The 19,413-nt window shown below is 42.8% G+C and overlaps 1 protein-coding gene across 1 annotated transcript in view; it reads left to right on the top strand.

Moving 5' to 3' along the window:
• Positions 1–19,413, top strand: part of LOC115025382 (disks large-associated protein 1-like) — a 79,721-nt gene that overhangs the window by 28,010 nt on the left and 32,298 nt on the right. The window contains 5 exon segments of the mRNA XM_029457574.1: positions 1,307–1,392; positions 4,434–4,498; positions 13,639–14,280; positions 14,282–14,783; positions 16,315–16,529. Coding sequence (XP_029313434.1) covers positions 13,706–14,280; positions 14,282–14,783; positions 16,315–16,529 — 1,292 coding nt within the window. The 5' untranslated portion in view covers positions 1,307–1,392; positions 4,434–4,498; positions 13,639–13,705.

Raw genomic sequence — 19,413 nt, 5'->3', positions numbered from 1 at the left:
TCTAAATATAAAATACCACAATCCTAGACTGAACCTTCTAACTCATTTAACACCAGAGTTAGCCTTCGACCACTGAGATGTTCAATAACTCAACAGCTCGAAACATGAATTTAAATCTTTACTCTTGGGCTGTTATCTCTGAAGTAGTCACATTACCTTTACTAACATGTCTTCATGCTGACAAAGCATCGGCTTTTTAGTTCTTAACAAAACGATCACAAACATAGATTATGTGGATAGTTCTGTTACAAGGCTGCACTAACTTTACATTTCCACACTTAGTTTTTTTAATTGGTATCTCTGCATCCTTGTCATGTGAAAAGGACCTAAAGCCTACCCTGGAGTCCCTAGCCCCCCCCATCTGACCTGTGGCTGTGTGTCTGTGCAAACTGTCCAAACCAAGTCCCACCTGGCGAGCGTCGGACAGACCACCATCTGTTCCGTGCCCCCACGTTGAACTACCTGCCACCTCCTCTTCATCACCTACATGGGATACCAGGAAATGATTTTTATTCTCAAAAGCACAATACTGAATCTGGTTTGATCGTTTTGTTTTTTTTACCAGGTATAATTATCTAAGATGTCTCGGAGCTGAACGTTTCTTACAAAGCCCTTTTTTCAAGTGAGAAAAGAAAATCATCAACGGTATGACAGGCCACTGTGGTGTGCTTTAAGAAACGAGAGCAGGGTTTTGGTGATCTGCTTTATTAGAAAACAGAGTGAGTCATTGGACTAAAACAAAGACTGGTTTCACCCTCCCTTTAAAAACACCTCAAGGAATTAACACGCTAGATTTAAAGACGCTCAAATAGGCTTAAAATGAATTTCCTCCCCTTATCTTTTCTTTTTTTCTTGCCGGCAGTACATTTTGCATGTCCCCTCGCTCTTTTCATGCCGTCTCCTTGAGATATTGCTTCCCAAAAGACGCGGTTTAGGATCAAAACCAACATGTTTACGCTGTGCAAAACTAGGGCTTAACTGATGTACACAGCCATTTTTAATGTCTTGTAATCCGACCTCTCTGGTCAATGAAGATCAAAGTTTTCAATTTTCATCTGGGGTCTACTTAAAAGCAGGAAGGATTTGTATCGGGTTTTGTTTTTTTCTTCCGAAGATGCCGTCCACCATCCCCTAGAATTTCACCAGAAATTGCAACACTGAAGTGAGTCTGAAAGAAAAGCGCAGTGAGCAACAGCACAGTATGAACACATGGACCAGCACATTAGCCACCAGGGCACCACAGGAGTGTTTTGATATATGTTTGGATGAATTCTTAATCATGGACTCTGTCTTTACTCACTTCAAGGTGGAGAAATGTGCACGCACGGAGGACGAGGAGTCTGGAATTAAGCACAGGAGAGAAAAGATGCCGAAGATGAAACAATAAAGAAGGTGAGTTGCACCGATCTGCATGCTTGTTCTCCACCGGATCAATACACTGCCTTTGTGCTGCTATAAGTGACTTTGGGTGCAACGTCTATTGATGCACAGGTCAGTGCCTGTATAGTGAGTGTTAACATGTATACAAACTCTGTTTAGGCTGACTCAGAATACTGTCAATCTTCACACCTGCACACTCACAATTCACCTTTTGACCCTTGAATGCAGCCTTCCGTGCACCAGCTATAACCTATTACTGCCCCATTAGTGGAGACGCATCCGTCAAGGTTGACAGCCTACCATCGACGGCAGCAGAAATGACACAGAAAGAGACTCAATCGCGGCGACGGGGGGGGGGGGGGGGGGGGGAATGGCAGGGGAAAGGGGAATGACAGAAAGATGTGGAGATGGGACAGAAATAATGAAAGTGAGGTTTCACAGAGGCTGTTTGGATTAAATGTTTTTTCCGGTTTGTATGATAATAACTGGTGACGGAGCAGATGGCGGGTGGTGAGATAAACAGTTTAAAAAGTGTGCAAAAGTGCTTAATGGCGAGTAAAAGTGCTGAACATGTTTACTGTGCCAAGCATAAGTCAAAGCACTCCAGCAATGTTGTGCAGACAACAAACAGGAGGGAGGGCAAAGGATTTAGTTATTCTTTGTCATAGGACACAAATAAAAACATTGTTACTTTCTAACATTAGAATCAAGGTGTTTCAGATGCTGTTTAATACACTAGTGATCTATCCTGTTCATAAATGTTTACAAAAGGAACAAAGACACAACATTTCTGGCGGCAACCTGGATTAGGAAATAAAGTCATCAGTTAAGAAGTGTGTTTTAAAATAGTTTTCTTTCGTCTGTAAGAGTCTTTAAGGATTCTGGAAATATCTTCATCAACAGCTGTTGTACAGGGTTTCTGGGTTTTTTTTTCAAAGATCGCTCTGTATTTAATTTTTTCAGAAAACCGTGTCTCTGCCTGAAATGTAACGGTTACATTACGGCTAACGGCTGCTGTTTGCCAAGTTTTCTCTGCAATCGGAGCACAGAGAGATTACAATTGAGATGTCAGCCAACACATGCAACAGACTACGTACTTGCTTTGTGATTGCAATCTCATGCACATCTCATACATGCAAAAGGCTAATTTCACCGAATGCAACCATTTTAATAATGACTTTTTCATTGATTCTAGTAAATAAACATGATCTGGTCTAATGTAAACTCAAAGTATGCTGTAAATTATAATGTCATGTTGTTGTTTTTAGTATTAGATCTCAAAAAGTCAGTTTGCTTGACAATAGACTGAAGTGTGCTGACTTCCTCTCAGCTATTATGCAATGTACACACTTGTTATACTTGCAGGCAATCATTTCACAACTTAACATTTCTCCAGAAGAAAACAGTGTGTTCATAATAATTACAGCAGCTGCAGCTTAATTAGAATGGAAAACGTACATCATCATTTCCATGAGTGATTAATATATAATCACGCATGGGATCCAATCTCTGGTTCAGCTCCTGTAGACGAGCCAACCCTGAACCCTAAGTCCTGGAGCCTCTGCCAAAACGCTGGATTTACAGTGAGCACAGCTTACTATTTGAAAACGTATCATTTGCACTGACTCGGTCATCATCGAAGAAGTAATGTGGTTTACGAACAGACTTTAAGCCAATGTGTTTTGTATCCCATGGAAGCGCGAAGAGGGAGTGAAGGATTCGTCAGGCAGTGGGATAAACTGTTTGATAGCTGAGGCCGTATCACAGAATTCCCACTGTGCAGCCACACTCTTCAATTCAAGGTTGTTGTTTTTTTTTTTCAAATACCAAAATCTTGATGTTATCCAGTGCAAAACAACATTTTGGGTTTCCAGCATCAATCGGTTTCTGGGGAGTGTGTTTATGGAGATTAGGCGAATGAGTGTGTAATTAGGGACGATCGGATGAGGTAAATCTTGGCCAGTGGGAAGAAATCCATGGCGCTAATACTGGCAATCACAGCAGAACAGAACAGACACCCGGGGTTGTGTGGGGAAAACATGAGGAGCAATCAAGGATGGAGAAGGGTTGTAGAGAGGGAAGAGAAGACAGTGTTTTGGGATGGAACAGGAGAGAAAGGAAAGGCGACTGGACATCCAGCTGGACACGTGTGAGAGCTTCTCCTCATACCACACTCTCTACGATACTCGCAGGCTAACAATAAAGTGCCCGCACTGAGCTAATCTGCTGTAGTCAGCGTGCAAGAAACACATTTGTTCAGCTGGGAGCTTCGACGCAAGGTGTTGTGATTAATTTCTTCCACTGCAGGCTACCGAAGAAAAGGTTTATCGAGAACACACATTGTCGTAAATGCAGTTGATGATGCGTTCAAAGACCGACAGTTTGTTTTGACCTCATACGCAATTCTAGATAATTGTAAACGTGACATTTAGCTCTTTAAACGGTTCAGTATTTCAAAAATGTTTTTATGATTACGGTATTAATAAGGCTTTGATATATTTTAATATAGAGCACAAGGAAACACCAGCGCTATACCTTCCTTATCTTTGAGGCTTCCCAGTTCATTAATTCATAATAAACTACATTTAAAAATGTCCTTTTCAAAGACTAATTTACGATCATATCTCTTTGTTGCAGAAATGAGACTCCTTAATCGTGGTTCACATCTCGAGTGTTGCCAATGATAACATCTAATATTCAAAAAGTGAATGTTATTTAATGTGATGTGTGTCACCTCAGTACACCAGGAGGCTGTTATCTCTGTGTACCTGAGCAAATTATGAAATGGGAAGCTAATTTAACTTGCTCAATGAGCGGCACATTTCACACTTCATTTGGTCGTTCATGAAACACTCAACAGCAAATCACCTTTACACCCTCAATGCCTTGTTTCTAATTCCAACACTTCACAGCGCTGGGCAAGACATTTATATAATGTACTTTTGTACCACACTGTAAGAAATTGTCATTGCATCACAGCAGCTCGGGATGCATTTCACCCTTTTGCGTGTTCTTTGACTATTACATGGTTTCTGTTTGTCCCATGTGCGCAGGTTTAGGGAACACAAAAGCCGCACAATCCTTTTGAGAATTCGCCCTTCAGTGTTTGACCTTAAAGGTAAAGAACATTCTGTACTCTTGTTTCCAGCTATACAGATATATTGATGTAATTGTCTTTTGGGTGAACAGATAGCATGTAAGAGCTTAAACTGAGAGTTCTTTAGCTTTTAAGGATATTGGCTCATATCATTCTGGCCAGGCGGAGCGAATCATAAACAAAAGAGAGTTAATTAGAGGCAGACATGAACATGCATCTGAAAAACAACTCTACGCTGCACTAGCTTTACGGCGCATTACTCAATTTCTCATCTCGTGTCTTTCTCCATGTCTTTCTTTTTCTTTCTCTCGTCTTCCATTTCAATGCAATGCTATTTTTTTTATAGATGTTCAGCCCTGAATGGCATGTTGACCACAGCTACCCGTCTGTATTTCTGCTAAAGAGATCGGTCTCAGTAATCTAAGTTTAGCAACAAGGTCCCAGTCTTTTGATAGACGTTGGTTAAACCTGAGTTGACAGGAGAAATATTCGAGCCCATTTGGATGGCATTAGCCTTGCATATTCCATTTAGTTGGGAATTTTCATGCCCTCTATCCTTGTCACCAAGCTTTTTGATGTGAGGTCAGCTGGGAGCTAGCTGCTGCTAGCCGTCAGCACACAGCGCTCACCTGGTTTGACACCTGCTCTCTGTGCAGGCAGCATGTTTGGTTGAGGCTCAAATCTCCACAGTGTGCAGGGAGAGCTGGAATTATGCCTCCTAGCCTCTGTGTGTGTGTGTGTGTGTGTGTGTGTGTGTGTGTGTGTGTGTGTGTGTGTGTGTGTGTGTGTGTGTGTGTGTGTGTGTGTGTGTGTATGCATGCTGTTGTATCTGTATTTGTGATTGCTTTCCTTGTGTATGTGTGTGTCGCATTGGATATGCGTGGACCAGCACTCATGCGAGAAGACAGCGGGTTAGACCCCCCCCTTCAACCCTCTTGCTCAGTTGGATCTCACTCTCAGATATGTCAGGCGTCTGTTGATGTGTCCTCGAAGTGACATGCCACCCACGGTGAAGGAGAGGCACAAATCATCCGGCTTCTTCTCATTGGTTTACCCGAGTGCCTCCCATATCCAGGCAGCGACCTCTGCCCTCAGAAGGTGAGCAGATAGCGTTGCATTGGTCTTAGAGATGCAGTCGAGGTAATCTCATCAAAAGGTTGGTCGTCAGCCCATTATGTAAGAGTTCTCCCAAAAGAAACGGACAGCTAAATCTGCTTTTTGTTTTTGTTGTTGTTCTCTTTGCACAAGCTTAATTATTATTCTCTGAGCTGGCGGGAGTTATTCCATTACAGAATTAAAAGCAAATACAAACTATTGTTTGACATTAGGCCTCACTGGCACGTTGTTACTACAATATTTAATCTTCATTTAGCACATATTGTCTAACAAACGTTGAATAAATTGTTTGCCAAAGGAACAGTGAAAGGTTTTTAGACTACATCAGCTAAAAGCGTTTCAACACATTAGCTGTGTGCACTTAAGGTCAGCTCTGTTTCCTGACATGTAATTAACTGTAGATTCAGTTGCTTGAAATCACCTGACACTCTGTATGCCTCTGGCAGCAGTTTGATGCTAATGCTGCCTGACAGTGGCAAGTGACTGTACTGTGCATACTGTACAAGCAAAGTGCATGCGCTCAACCAGCAGAGAACGTGGCTCCTTATGTGTTTTGTTTTCATCAAACAGTATGAATGCTTTTGTGAGTCACGAGCAATGACGCGTCACATTTTTAGTGATTAGGCAGAGGATCAAAAACACAGCGAGGCAGCTGAATATACACTTTGTTTTGTAAAGTTTAATTATCCGATGTTCAGTTTATTTGTGCTGCTCACAAGCGACGGCATGAGTGGAAATAGCAGCTGTAATGAAGAAGCAGCAGCAGAGGAAGTGCCACAAGGAGGAAACAGTTGCCAGCCTTACGCTGACATTAGCAGCATTACTACACATTTTTTCCCATGTGGGCCATGGCCCCGGTTGATGAATGTGGCTGCTGTGTGATATGTAGAACATGCACAGAGATGCACACACACACACACACACACACACACACACACACACACACACACACACACACACACACACACACACACACACACACACACACACACACACACACACACACACACACACACATGCAGCCTGACTCTCCAGGGCTCAATTCAGTTATCACCGTCACAGCACTATGGCGCTTCCACACAGTCTAGGATTAGGCGCCCCTGATTTCACAGCTCTTAAGAGAGAATATAAACATGAAGGTTATTATTCTGTGCGAGCGCAGATCGAAATGTGCATATCAAAACGAAATGCGGATGCTTTTTACCTGATGTTTTATAAGTTTGTATGGCAGGCTCACAATAGCCTTTTTAATGTTCCACTTTGAGACAAACTGTGGTAATTGCAGTAGTTTGCCTTCACCGACCAGTCAAGTTGCATGTAATAAATTAGCATATGAATTCTTGAGGTATGGCCAAAAATGTGTTTTGTGAGGTCACATTGACCTTTCACTACAAATTATTATCGGTTCATTCTCGGGTCTAAATGGAAGTTTGTGGCAAATTTGAAGAAATTCCCTGGAGGTGTTCCTGAGATCATGAGAACGGGTGACAAAATGTGCAACAAATTCACAACAGTCGTTCATTTCTTCACTAATTCCTTCAGATGCTGAACGTAGGTTTAGTTTCAGTTCCAACACTTCATTAACGAGGGACCAGCTCCGCCTCGATGGCGTACGTGAGCCGTCGGTATGACATATAGGCAACTTCACCAATTCTGTAGTGCTCCTTGTGCTTTAACATTTCTTTACTTTGCATTTATCAGAGATAAAAACGTTCTTTTACAATCTTCTTTGTGTTCTCAAATCAACATTTCTAAACAATAGATGATCTGGCTTGGGTTTGGGCATGTTTCACTACTTCCTTGCTTGCCCTGTGGATCCATAAAGATATAAACATAAGAAACGGAGACTTGTGTTATTGTCCACACGTATGATCCCTGAGCGGGTGGAACATATGAATTCTCATTAGCTGCGCTGAAAACACATTGTTCTCCACCAGAACATCCGTTTGTTTCCATGGTGATGCTGTCTTTGTCTGCTTTTTATGGATATCTTTATTGAACTTTTCTCTAAATCTTTATTGGCTTTTTTTGTTCATTTTAGATAGAAAGAGAGACTTAACAGTTAAAAATAATTATAATTATAGAGTATGTATGTATATATGTGTATGTATATATGTGTGTGTATATATATATATATATATATATATATATATATATATATATATATATATATATGAAGCTCAGTATTGAACCAAGTCCTCTGAGAGATCACATGACTGCCTTATATAAAGAATTGTATCATATCTATTTTCTTTTCTTTTATGAATCTTCAACTTTAACTTCAAATCTCAGTGGAGTCGTGGCCTTTTGTTATGAGTCAAAGTGTCAGATCCACTCAGTTCTATCTCTTCTTTTAAAGATCAAGGGATTCATGAATGAGTACATTCATTGTCGTATAAAAAGGCGAGAAGGCTTTTCAGCACGACAATCTTATCGTCTGAACTCTTCTTATCTATGCTCGTGTATTCCTGCATCCCGTGTCTGCATGAAACCGTCATATTTGACGTCACCTGCATAAAACTAAAAACCTCTTGACATACCTTTTTTTTTAAATTACCTTCAAATCCCATGGTGTTTACCTTCACCGCTCTTCTCTGTTTTATTGAAGTTGTTATTTAAAGTAGCGTGACAGCTTTTCCTGAGACAAACAACACCAGTCTTCCTCCAGACTTAATGCCTCCTGTTAATTTGTTTACCTTGATCAAATAGACCTCATCACTTGAAGAATTTGTCTCCAGAATGTGTTTGGCGGGTACCGAGCTATAACTCAGCACAGTCACTCCATTTGTCAGCGAGAGCTCTGACAGTCAGCCTAATTAGTTTGGTTGTGACAAAGGAGCTGTCTTGTGGAAACCGGGAACATCAATCCATCCACGAAGGCATGTGTTTTCATAATGCAGCCGATACAGTGAGCAGAAACATGCCTATTAGGCGTCGGTGAAACGGCATCTCCGACATCTATCTAGGTCTAATGATCTGTTTGGTTAAAAAGAAATGCTTTTTTAAAGATGTGCTGTATTTGTTTTGCGGGTTATTTTTGCATGTTTTGATAAGATTCCAAGCAGCTATTTCATTCATGGGTGCCTCCATACATATTACAACGGAAACATGTTTGGTACAGATATACTGTCTGGCTTCTTATCTTCCTCTGTGTCACCTTTTGTATAGACCTGTCAGTGTTGGAGAGTGAATATGTTCTTCCATAAGATGGGATGCTGAGAGCATTTTTATGGTTATTATCATGTCAGCTATTGCTTTTTGTAGACATTCATATATTTTATGAAACAGTAATTTGCAGTTTTTGTTCTAAATGTTGCGTCGCTGCAGACAGACGAGACAGTCATCTATCATTTAAGAGTCATTTTAACAGTAAGACATTAAAGTTAGTGGTTCTTCTCTCCTGACATCCCTAAAAGCCACTTCTACATAATCCGGAAACACAAAAAATTACCAGTTCCCTCGGCCCCCCGGCTGTCTTTAAAATGTTCTTCACTCTCACTGTTCACACATTCGCAGTGGTGTGTGTGTGTGTGTGTGTGTGTGTGTGTGTGTGTGTGTGTGTGTTTCATTTTGAGATATTAACGTCTCAAATATTCATTTTATTAAATATTAATAAATACGAGTGACTTTTGTAAAAGTTGCTCCACAGAAGAATGTGCGTCTGTAGCAGAGCAGAACATTTACTCTTAGTCTTTATGTCCCTTCACAGGGAACATTTAGATTGTCCACTATATTGACTTCTTTCGCTCAAAAAAGCATAATGCTAATTATGTTGATGATTCCAGAGCATGCTGCTCAATTATCTTCCTGCTCTTTACATTTAAAGGGTCAGTTCGCCCAAATTACAAAATTGCTAAGTGTGTTGGTGTCCTCTCATCATGCAGATACAATTGAGTTTTATTTGACAAGCTTTTGAGATATCTATTGCTGAGACTTGACCCCATTAAAGTTTCATGGGTTCTCAACTCGGCAAGGTCTATCGATTTTATTCCGAGTAAATGTCATCTTTAAATGCTTTGAGCACCACAAACCGTTTTCTTTACCACTACTGTACTTTAGTGGCAGCAGAAGTCTCATGACATAAAACCAGAGAATATAAAAACCAAAGCTATCTGCGGGACTAGACCCCCCCCTGGAGTGAATGGACGTTCCAGATCATGTGTGCAATAATGTTGACTCTAAAAGAGGCAAAAAGCATGGAGACGTCTAAAAACATTCTAGCATGCAATTAACTTGTGATAAACAGAACACAGTGTACAGTATGCAAACAAAATGTGGAAATGTAGGCCACATTAATTAAGTATGCAAGAAATGCAGCATTCTATGCAGGTCAAGAGGAATGCATGTTTGTATTTTGACAGTGAAACACTAAATGCTGAAGGATAAGTGAGCATGCATGAGTACATTCTGTTTTCCCTTTATTGAAGTACAATGCAGTCAAAAGGACATAGGCCTACCTGCTATCCTCTTTCTAGTCTCACACACTGAGAAACATTGAGAGTGAACAATATCTTCACCAGTCTGTGCAGTCGAAGCTTAGGACTGCAAACGTTTCCAGGATCAAAAGCAAAACTTCACTTGACCAGCAAAATGGAGGTAAAGTGCTCTTCCACACAAACATAAAATGATCCACGTCCACCAAGGTGATTTGATGCCCTGTGGAGAGAAGACTGGTAATGTTTTCAACCTCTTAGAAAAATCATTGCCAGGTTTGAGCAAGAAGAGACCTGTTGTAGCCTCGTGGCCTCTAAATGCCTCAAAGAAGCTCTGTAAGCCCTGAGCTCCGTCTTGCAGCCAGTGTTTGATGTGATTGAGGAATATAGACGAACTGCAATCCGTACAGCAGCCTTTTATTGTTTGCCACCAAGAGAAGCTGCAGCAGTCTTCTCACACTAAAGCATATTGATTTCACCACTTCCTATAAAGATGCAGTAAGTCCATGTTACTTTTCATTTTCATACCACCTTTTGTTTATTTGCTTTGGTAAGTCTCAAAGCTCAGGGTGAAGTAAGGGTATATTATATATACGAGTATATTTGACCACTTTGAGGCTACTTTGTTAGATGATGGAGAAGGAAGAATCTATTTCCCATTTATCTCCTCTGAGCCCAAAGAAGCATGGCATCCAAATAGAAGGTTTCCTGCTGTGCTGATGCAGTGCAGGTGTTAATGGGCATTAACATTCATAGCCTGACTTGTTTTATCTACTCCTGTATTTTGTTTTCGACACCTTGCTGTTCGGCACGCAATTATTTTGACTTTAATGATTTCTCAGTGGTTTTTGGAGCCTGTATACACAAAGTGAAAGGAAAGAGTCGTTTGGGTCTCCTTGCGGATCATAATGAGAATCCTGCTTCTGTGTATACCTACTGATCCTACCGCATCTTAAACTGCCCCAACAAAGAGGGGTGTGGCTTAGCAAACAGCCCAAGAAGACATTTTCCCAATAAATCAATAAATGGAGTTCTTTAACTTCCTCCATTCATGCGACCGATACCAGCTGTTGCAGGGTTAAAGGAAAACGCTACTGCGCTTGCTCTATTGGCCCCATGGATGCCGAAGATCGCTGCAAGATCCGGGTGATTTTTATTCTCGAAAGTCGAGCAATCTTGGCTTCATGCGCAACTTCCATAGAAATGAACAGGGCCCCGTCTCCAACACTGTGTCCAGTTCTCTTTGTACATGATTACAACCCTTATCTTGACATAAATATTGTTTTACTATTTCAGAGTTGTAATATACCCTCTCCAGTTGTTGGTGTGCTATACTGAGGTTGACCAGACAGGTAGAGACACAACTGGGTCAGTCGGCTGCGATGGACATGGAGCATAATACATAACCACAGCTGTCTATGAGCTTCCCTCGTGTCACTGTAGGCTGTACCTGACATACACGGCAGAACCAGCAGATCCTCTTCTTCTTCTTGTTGATAAACTGCACTTTACAAGCTAGCAGCATCGAAATTCAGCATGGATATGCAGCCTGTCAGATACACTATGTATTTGTATGTCAGTCTGTGTGTGTGTGTGTGTGTGTGTGTGTGTGTGTGTGTGTGCGTGTGTATGTGTGCCTAGCAGGCACAAAGCCAGCATGACCCAACTTCGGCTTTTCAGCTTTAGTGCAGTGCTGCAGACAGCTGTGCCACAAACACGCTGCTGTGGATCACCGCGAGGGCCTTTTTATTTAGGTCACATTCTGTGCTTCAGCGGCCAACAGAAGGGATCTCTGTCAACTGCAATGAATACCTTTAGTTGGACACAGCCCACTTTTTAAGTGCCCTACAAGAAGTGGACACTGTGCGTGCCTGTGTGGTATGTAGTGTGTGCTTTGTGTGAGTTCACTCTTGTGAGTGTATTGCAGATAGGCTTGGGGATTGACCACACTATATTTTTAAATTTTCCTTCTAACAATACAAGTGTAATATATTGGCTTAATTCTCTCAGAGTGATGTGATCCTCTGGTTTAGTACAGACAAGAACATTGCATGAATAATTTCCCCAATTTTTCAATTAATCCAACACCCGGTTTATAGCCACGTCAAAGAAAATAATAGATCTGACTCACTCTATATTCCCCCACATAAATGCATCCTGCATGTGCCCTACACAGTGTCCTCTAGTTATGTAAAGAACTGACATGATGTTTCATTCCGCTGCTCTGTCTCGCTCATTTTCTCTTGTTATGTTTCCCCTTCCTTCTTATTTTATTTTATTAACAGTGGCCTTTGGTAGTGCATTATAAATCGCAGTAATGAATTCCCCGCGCGGGCTCGGCCACACTGCTGTCACAGTGCCACACCAGTGTGCGTGGGTTCTTATTATTGTCTCGTTAGCTTCACCTCCAGTCCATTGGAAACAGTGTGGGTTCAGCGGCTAGCCAGTCACAGCCCCAGATGGGTAAGGAAGGCAGTTTAAGGGCCCTGATGGATGCCATTGTTTTCATGTCGGTATGTAAGGGAAAGGTCGTTTATTGCCGCTTGCCTCGACCGGCCCAGAAGCTGTCAGCTGGGTTTTACTGGCCAATTAGTTTACCCTTAGAGGAGAACTAGAGGTATAGAGGAAAAATGTGGGATCAGGCTGTGATCATTTGTTGTGTTTGTGGGTGGGGGGATGTGCATGCGTACACACTGAGCAGTTTTACTGTAAAGCAAAAATAAATCCACTTTTTGAGTACTACCCGATGTGTTGCATCTCTGCAGAAGATGCCTATTCCATTCCAATCACCAACGTCTTATTATACTTTTTGCTGAGTTAAAGTGACGAGTTCAGTGCCCGGACGTCGGTCGATTGCTTGGCCTCTAGTATTGCGGCTCGCAGCTTTCTCAAAAAGCGCTCCATCCAAACAACTTCACGCTCAAAACATCGAGCTGTATCCAGCATGCCGTTGTGACGGTAAATAGGGGGTCCCTTCTCAAAAACAGTACACTCCACGAATAAATATGTCCCATAGATCTCAAGAGCTTACACTTAACACAGCACTTCCTTGACTCCCCAGCAATACACCCACCAAATGTAAAGTTGATCAAATAAACCTTTATCGAGAGAGTCGAATGGCATACAGACAGAGACTCCTTCCATTTGAGTTAGATCCTCATTTCTAACAATACCCTTGAACAAATATAGCGCACACACTTGAGCTGGAAATAGACATGAACTCTTCTTGTTACCTCTTTTTGCTTTGTTTCTCTCTGATTCCTCGATCCCCTGTCACTTTTTCACTGAAAACTACACGAGAGAAGTGGAAGCGGAAGCTTGAGGACAGATTTAATGTCAGGGACCACATGCCAAGGGGCTGCTATATTTAGAGATTCTCCGTTTTGAAGTTTTAAAGGACAAACAGAAAAGAATGGGTCCAAGTCTCGTCAACATCATCAAGTTTTCTCATCTGTGAAGGAGTGCCAAAAAGCATCTTCTTCAAATTAAAGCCGATGAAGACACTGTGCTTTGAGTGTATGCAAATATGAGATATTTATAATTCTCTTTTATGTCTCTCTCTCTTCTTGTTTGTTTGTCTGTTATTCCTCGTGGCTGTGTGTTTCTTTGTAGAACTAGTGTTGGGGCCTGTGCAGACTAACCGCGGCAGCAGTTGGATGTGCACGTCGACCCGGCCACGATGACTATGAAAGGCCTGTCCACCAGCCGTAGTCACCCTCACGCGGTGACCTGCGACCCCTCTTACGACTCCATGACCCTGGGGCGCTCGGACCGTCGGTCCTTCTTCCTCAACCCTGGGGAGGCTCATCCTGCTGACCACCCCTGCTACACCCAGCGCAACTCCTTCCATTCTGAGTGCGGTGCCTACCCTGACCTGGCCAGCTGCACCTTCCCTCGCAGACATTACAGCTCTCACCATGAGCTGAAGGAGGAGTGTGGGGCTTTGGTGCCTTATACTGGGCAAACGGGGAGTAGTAAGGGAAGTGGAGGAGGTGGAGGAAACAACAACCGCATTCCTTCTAATCTGCTAGAGCAGTTTGAGCACCAGGCACCGGTGCAGCGTGAAGGCTACCACACACTGCAGTACAAGCGCACTGCAGTAGAACACCAGCGTAGTGACAGCCCTGGTCGAATCCGCCACCTTGTTCACTCTGTCCAGAAGCTTTTCACCAAGTCTCACTCCCTTGAAGGTCCCTCTGGGTCTGGTGGAGGAGGAGGAGGGAGTGGGAGGATGAATGGCAGCAAATCTAGTCCCTGATGACCCACCCTCCTCTTCTGGCACCCTGAAGCACAGTAAGCGCAGTAAGAGCAAAGACCGCTCCAAGTCGGAGCCTAAGATGCGCACTGCCATCTCAGGCTACTGGAGCTCAGATGACACGCTCGACCGGGAGATGTGCCTCTACCACCATCACCACGGGGGCAGCAGTGGAGGCCTACCTTCAGGGGTCATGACCATGGGACGCCATCCGGACAAATCCCAGTCGCAGTACTTCATGGAGTCCTACAACACCATCAGCGCCCACTCTCTCAAGACGTCACGCAGCAACAACGATGTCAAGTGTTCGACGTGCGCTGGGGGCAGCAGTGGAGGTATGCCACTGGTGGGCACATTGGACGGCCAAGTGCAGCTGAAGAAGAGCTCGTGGTCTTCTACTCTGACGGTGAGCAGAGCAAGAGAGGTCTACCAAAAGGCTTCAGTCAACCTAGATAAAGCTCTAGTGAAAGCTGAGCAGGGGCGCACCTGCCACTTCCTACAGGTAGGACAGTTACAACAGCTCCACCTCTCGCATGTCATGCTTCATGCTTCATGCATCCTGCGGGGCCAGCTGCTCCTCCATGCTTCTGTATTTCTGTTTGTGAGTGTGCCCTCAGAGGGGGAGACTTTGGTTGTAGTAGCTCCATCCTTTCATTCCCTGTCACTGCTCTCATGTTGATTTTATGCCCAGTATCATCATAAAACACTTAGCAACATCACCATGTCATCTGCTCCTCAGTGTTTGTTTCTATGTGCATGGAAATATTTATACGTTAGCATGTGGAAGTGGTGCCATTATTTCTCTACTGCACAGTATGTCAAAATACATTTTGTGTGAGTGTGTGTGTGTGTGTGTGTGTGAGACAAAGAGTAAGTAAGGGCCACAGATGAAGGCGAGGGGAAGTGAAAGGCAGAAAGCGAGAGTGAGGGAGCATAAAAGACAAAGAGAAGGTTCTGTGTGGCCTTGCATTTTAACAGATTGAAAAAACGGAGTGAGCAGATCAAGGAAGGATGTTGTCGCTGTGGTACGCCAACATTTCTCCCAGCCTAAAAGAGCCATCGCTTCTTTTCTTCAAAGGGAGACTGAAGGGAAAAACAGGCTTTTAAAGAGATCAGCCTGACAAGTTAGTCTGCACACGTTTTCTGAATCCTTAAAACAAGAGTGTGCTAATGGGTTGGAATCCTATAATCCATATTCGATGTTCACACACACATTTACACACATGTGAACACCTAAACGAAAGCCAAACCTTTCCATGCACTGTGAGGTTAATGGGATTTTAAAAAAAGCATTACCTCATTTAGTTTTTTATGACTTTTTCTCAATAACAATCCAAGCTTTTGACATCATCACAGACTCAGTGATTCCCAAAGGTGTTACCCCAGTCTGTAGTTGCCCCTGACATCAAAGTCAGCTTGGTTTCCTAGTTACGCACCCGACTGTTGAATGATTCTCGCTCTGTATCTCATTTCTTTCACTTCAGAGCTGGTGCCCTAACAGCCACTCACATTGGGACTGCAGTGGTTCTTCTGAACAAAACCCCCTTTGTTTTCTTCTCTCTTTCTCTCTCCATGTCTGCTGTCTTTGACACTCTCTCTCTCTCTCTCTCTCTCTCTCTCTCTCTCTCTCTCTCTCTCTCCGCTCTCTCTCTCTCTCTCTCTCTCTCTCTCTCTCTCTCTCTCTCTTTTAGATTAGAGATAGGAGATAGCTTTGCCTCCTTTTATTCTTACCTTCCTTAGTTTGTGTGAAAAGTCAGGAGAGCAGACAGAGGCCAGGGTTCTGTAATGTTTTGTCAAAACCTTTTATTCCCTGCTTTTGATATGCCGCTTGCATCGCAGGACAGACAGAAAAAGATGGTATGATCAAGCCGGATCCTGCATTGATACACTTATTGAATCTTTTAAGGCATGAAGTGCACTGTCTGATACAGGTATTTATATAAGGCAGGGTAGAACATGTTCCAGTGCATCTGTATGTCTGGAGGGTGACCTATGTGTGGTCCCTCTTATCTAATCTCACCTCATCTCTACAGGTGCCTCAGGACGATTGGAGCGGTTTCTCTCCGCTTGGGAAGGATGACGAGATCCCGTGCCGGCGGATGCGCAGTGGAAGCTACATCAGGGCCATGGCAGAAGAAGATAGCGGAGACTCCGACTCCAGCCCCAAACCCTCGCCCAAGGTCCAGGCAAGACGAGCTAGCTACCTGAAGGCCACACAGCCATCCCTCACAGAGATGACCACACTCAAGTAAGTGTGTTTAGTTTGCAAGATCAATTATTCTGTAAAAAAAAAAGTTCCCAAAGTGAAAGAAATCACAATTTGCAAAACTGTTGTTGGTTGATGGAGAAACAGATGGAGATACGTCTGCCTAGCAGCAGTCTGGCTTGTGTGTGAGCGCCGGAGTCGGTGGTCACAGCTTAATAACCTGTTCCGTGTTTACAACTCAGACACACGCTTCTATCTTCAAAGCTGGCCCGTGCATCTCGACAATGGCACAAACACATTGAACAGACTGAGCCTTTATTGAAAATACATGATGCCTGATGATGCACTGACGTCTCTTCAAAAATGGATGCCATGTCGTCTTGAACTCCAGTCAGGGTTGAGAACAGGCGAGGGATATTTTCTTTCTTGTTTGAAAGATCTGAGGTTAAAAGCCGAGCTTCATCATTTGGAGACATTATAATGGAGTTGTTTCTTGTTGCATGTGGCATTCTCTGCTCAGCAGCATATTTCTGACAGCGTGAGCTCATAAAGAAATCAGCAATGATGGAGTCCATCAAGGAGATTTCCAAATGAGCAAAATCTTGAAACGCATCAAGCTGACAAAAGTATCCACAATTAAGTCCACATGAGTTAACTTGAGCTACAAAAAAAAGTCCATTGGTGAAAGAACAATGTGCCGTCAGACAATGATACCGGTTAAAAAGAAACATCAATCCCGTTTTACAGACCAACTTCCTGGTCTAACTTGCGGCACTCATGCATGCACACATTTATTTGTGCAATGGAGGATTATTATTGAGATTTCAGGCGTGCTCACTTTTGGTTTTACGTCACAATAAAGTGTTTTAGAGATGATGGCTAAAACTAAAAAGATACAAGTTGTAATAAACCAGAAATATCTCATTTGTCATAATGACATCCTGTATGTCCTTTCACCATTTTCATTACTGGACACAACTAGTCAAACTGTCTTCCTATAATATTAACTCAATGAAAATGAAAATATTTTCCATCATACTGCAACATGGGGCTGTGACTGATTAGCTGTGTAATATACAGAGATGAGAAGAACACCAGTGGGTGCTCAGTCATTGCTACTGGTTTCACAAACACAAGCACAAACGCACACACACACACACACACACACAACCTTATGTAAGTGAAAGTGGCGCAGCTTGGGGCCCACTAATGACTTGAATCTGGCCCGGGGAATGCCATCATCATGTGATGGAACCCAGTGGAACAGACCAAGCTGCAGTGCTGCACATTGGAGATGGAGAACGAGGAGGGAGCAGCTGACGTCTTGTTTTCACACTGTGCTTTTGGGAGCTGGCACAAGTCTGTGTTAAACTGTGCAATGATTCAATAATCAGCTTTGTTGTTCCATATGTTTCAGAGCCCATTATGTGACCATTGTGTCCTTGACTAGTGAAGAATTGCTCCTAAGAAGTTGTAGGATTTGTTTACTCTCACCCAATGCTAACCCTCCTCCTTATTAAAACACACAGCGCTCAGATAAAGCATGCATTTAAATGGCTGGGATTATTCCTGGCAGACAAACAAGCTCAGGAGAAGATGACATCCTTTCTTGTCTCCCTCAGTCACTAACAATCGTCTTTCTTTCTGCCACGAATTCATTTATTTCTGCCCTAGATTTTATCGTGTTTATTTTTTTTATGTCTCAGCGAGAATAGACATCGTGAATAATGGGTTGCAGTAATCGCATCTTCGTCTTTCTGTCCTTCTATCCCTCCAATCACAGTCATCACTCTGAAGGCTTTTATTCTGGCAGTGACTAAGAGGAGGGGGGGGAAAGAGGAGAAGGTAAAAGGAAGTGGAGAGGAGAGAGAGAAAACTTCTTAAATGAGGAAGCAGGAGGAACTTACTGGCAAGAAAGACGAGGTCAAGCCAGCAAGGGGGACACAGTGAAATGATGAGGAAGAAGTCAGACGAGGAAAAAAAACAGATCCAGGATTACATGAACAGTCTCTAATGCAGAAGAAATCAAGAGACGGCTTTACCCAGCTCTGATCCCTGACTAGCAGAGAGGAACATGTGTTCATTAATGTCACTTGTTCCATTGAGGGGACACCCTGGGACAGTCTGAACTTCCCCCCCCCCTTAGGTGGTACTGATTACAGGCTCGGTCTGCCATTCAAGTTGCCACAAAAGACGTCATTGGTTCTGCCGATAATCAGCTCCACTGGGAAATCAAGAGGAGATGTGAATAGAGATAATGGTGTGGGTTGACTCTTCCTTGACTGATTGATTCCTGTGTGCGTGATGCACGGTCACAGACTGCAGGCAGCATATACGTTTGATTCAAACCAATCTCTGAGCTTTGAAAATGTACAATTAGATTTCTTTTTTTCTTTCTCTTGGGTTGAAAGATGTACTTTCTCATTCTCAATTCACCCACAAGTGTACAGAGCCCCAGCAAGACAATTGGATATATTGTGAAACATATAAATATCCATAAGTGTTAGTACGGACTACTTTGATGGGAATCCTCAGATGTTGATAAAATGAACTGGCACGCCGAAGTAACCATTAAATGTATTTTTCCGTAGATTCTGCGCACTATTAAAAAGCCTGAAGGACTACATGGTGACGCTTTTTAATATTAGTGACTATTCTTCTAAAATCAACACCTTTTATTCCCATATCAATCTGTCCTTGCATAGCTCTGGCTCTCTCCTCCATTCTCCCATCCAAGAATAAGTAATCTAGTTTGTTTCACTGTGGTAACCACACTCTATTTTAAGGAAGTACATAATTAAAGCAGACCTGACCTAGAGGCCGAGAGTCGCAAGAGTTTTGTGTGTATGTGTGTGTGTGTGTGTGTGTGTGTCTGTGTGTGTATAAATATTTTTTTCTATACTCACGAGTGAACATAAGAGACCGA

The sequence above is a fragment of the Cottoperca gobio genome, chromosome 20 (assembly GCF_900634415.1).
Source record: "Cottoperca gobio chromosome 20, fCotGob3.1, whole genome shotgun sequence".
NCBI classification, from domain to species: Eukaryota; Metazoa; Chordata; class Actinopteri; order Perciformes; family Bovichtidae; genus Cottoperca; species Cottoperca gobio.
This window is presented reverse-complemented; position numbering and strand designations above follow the sequence as displayed.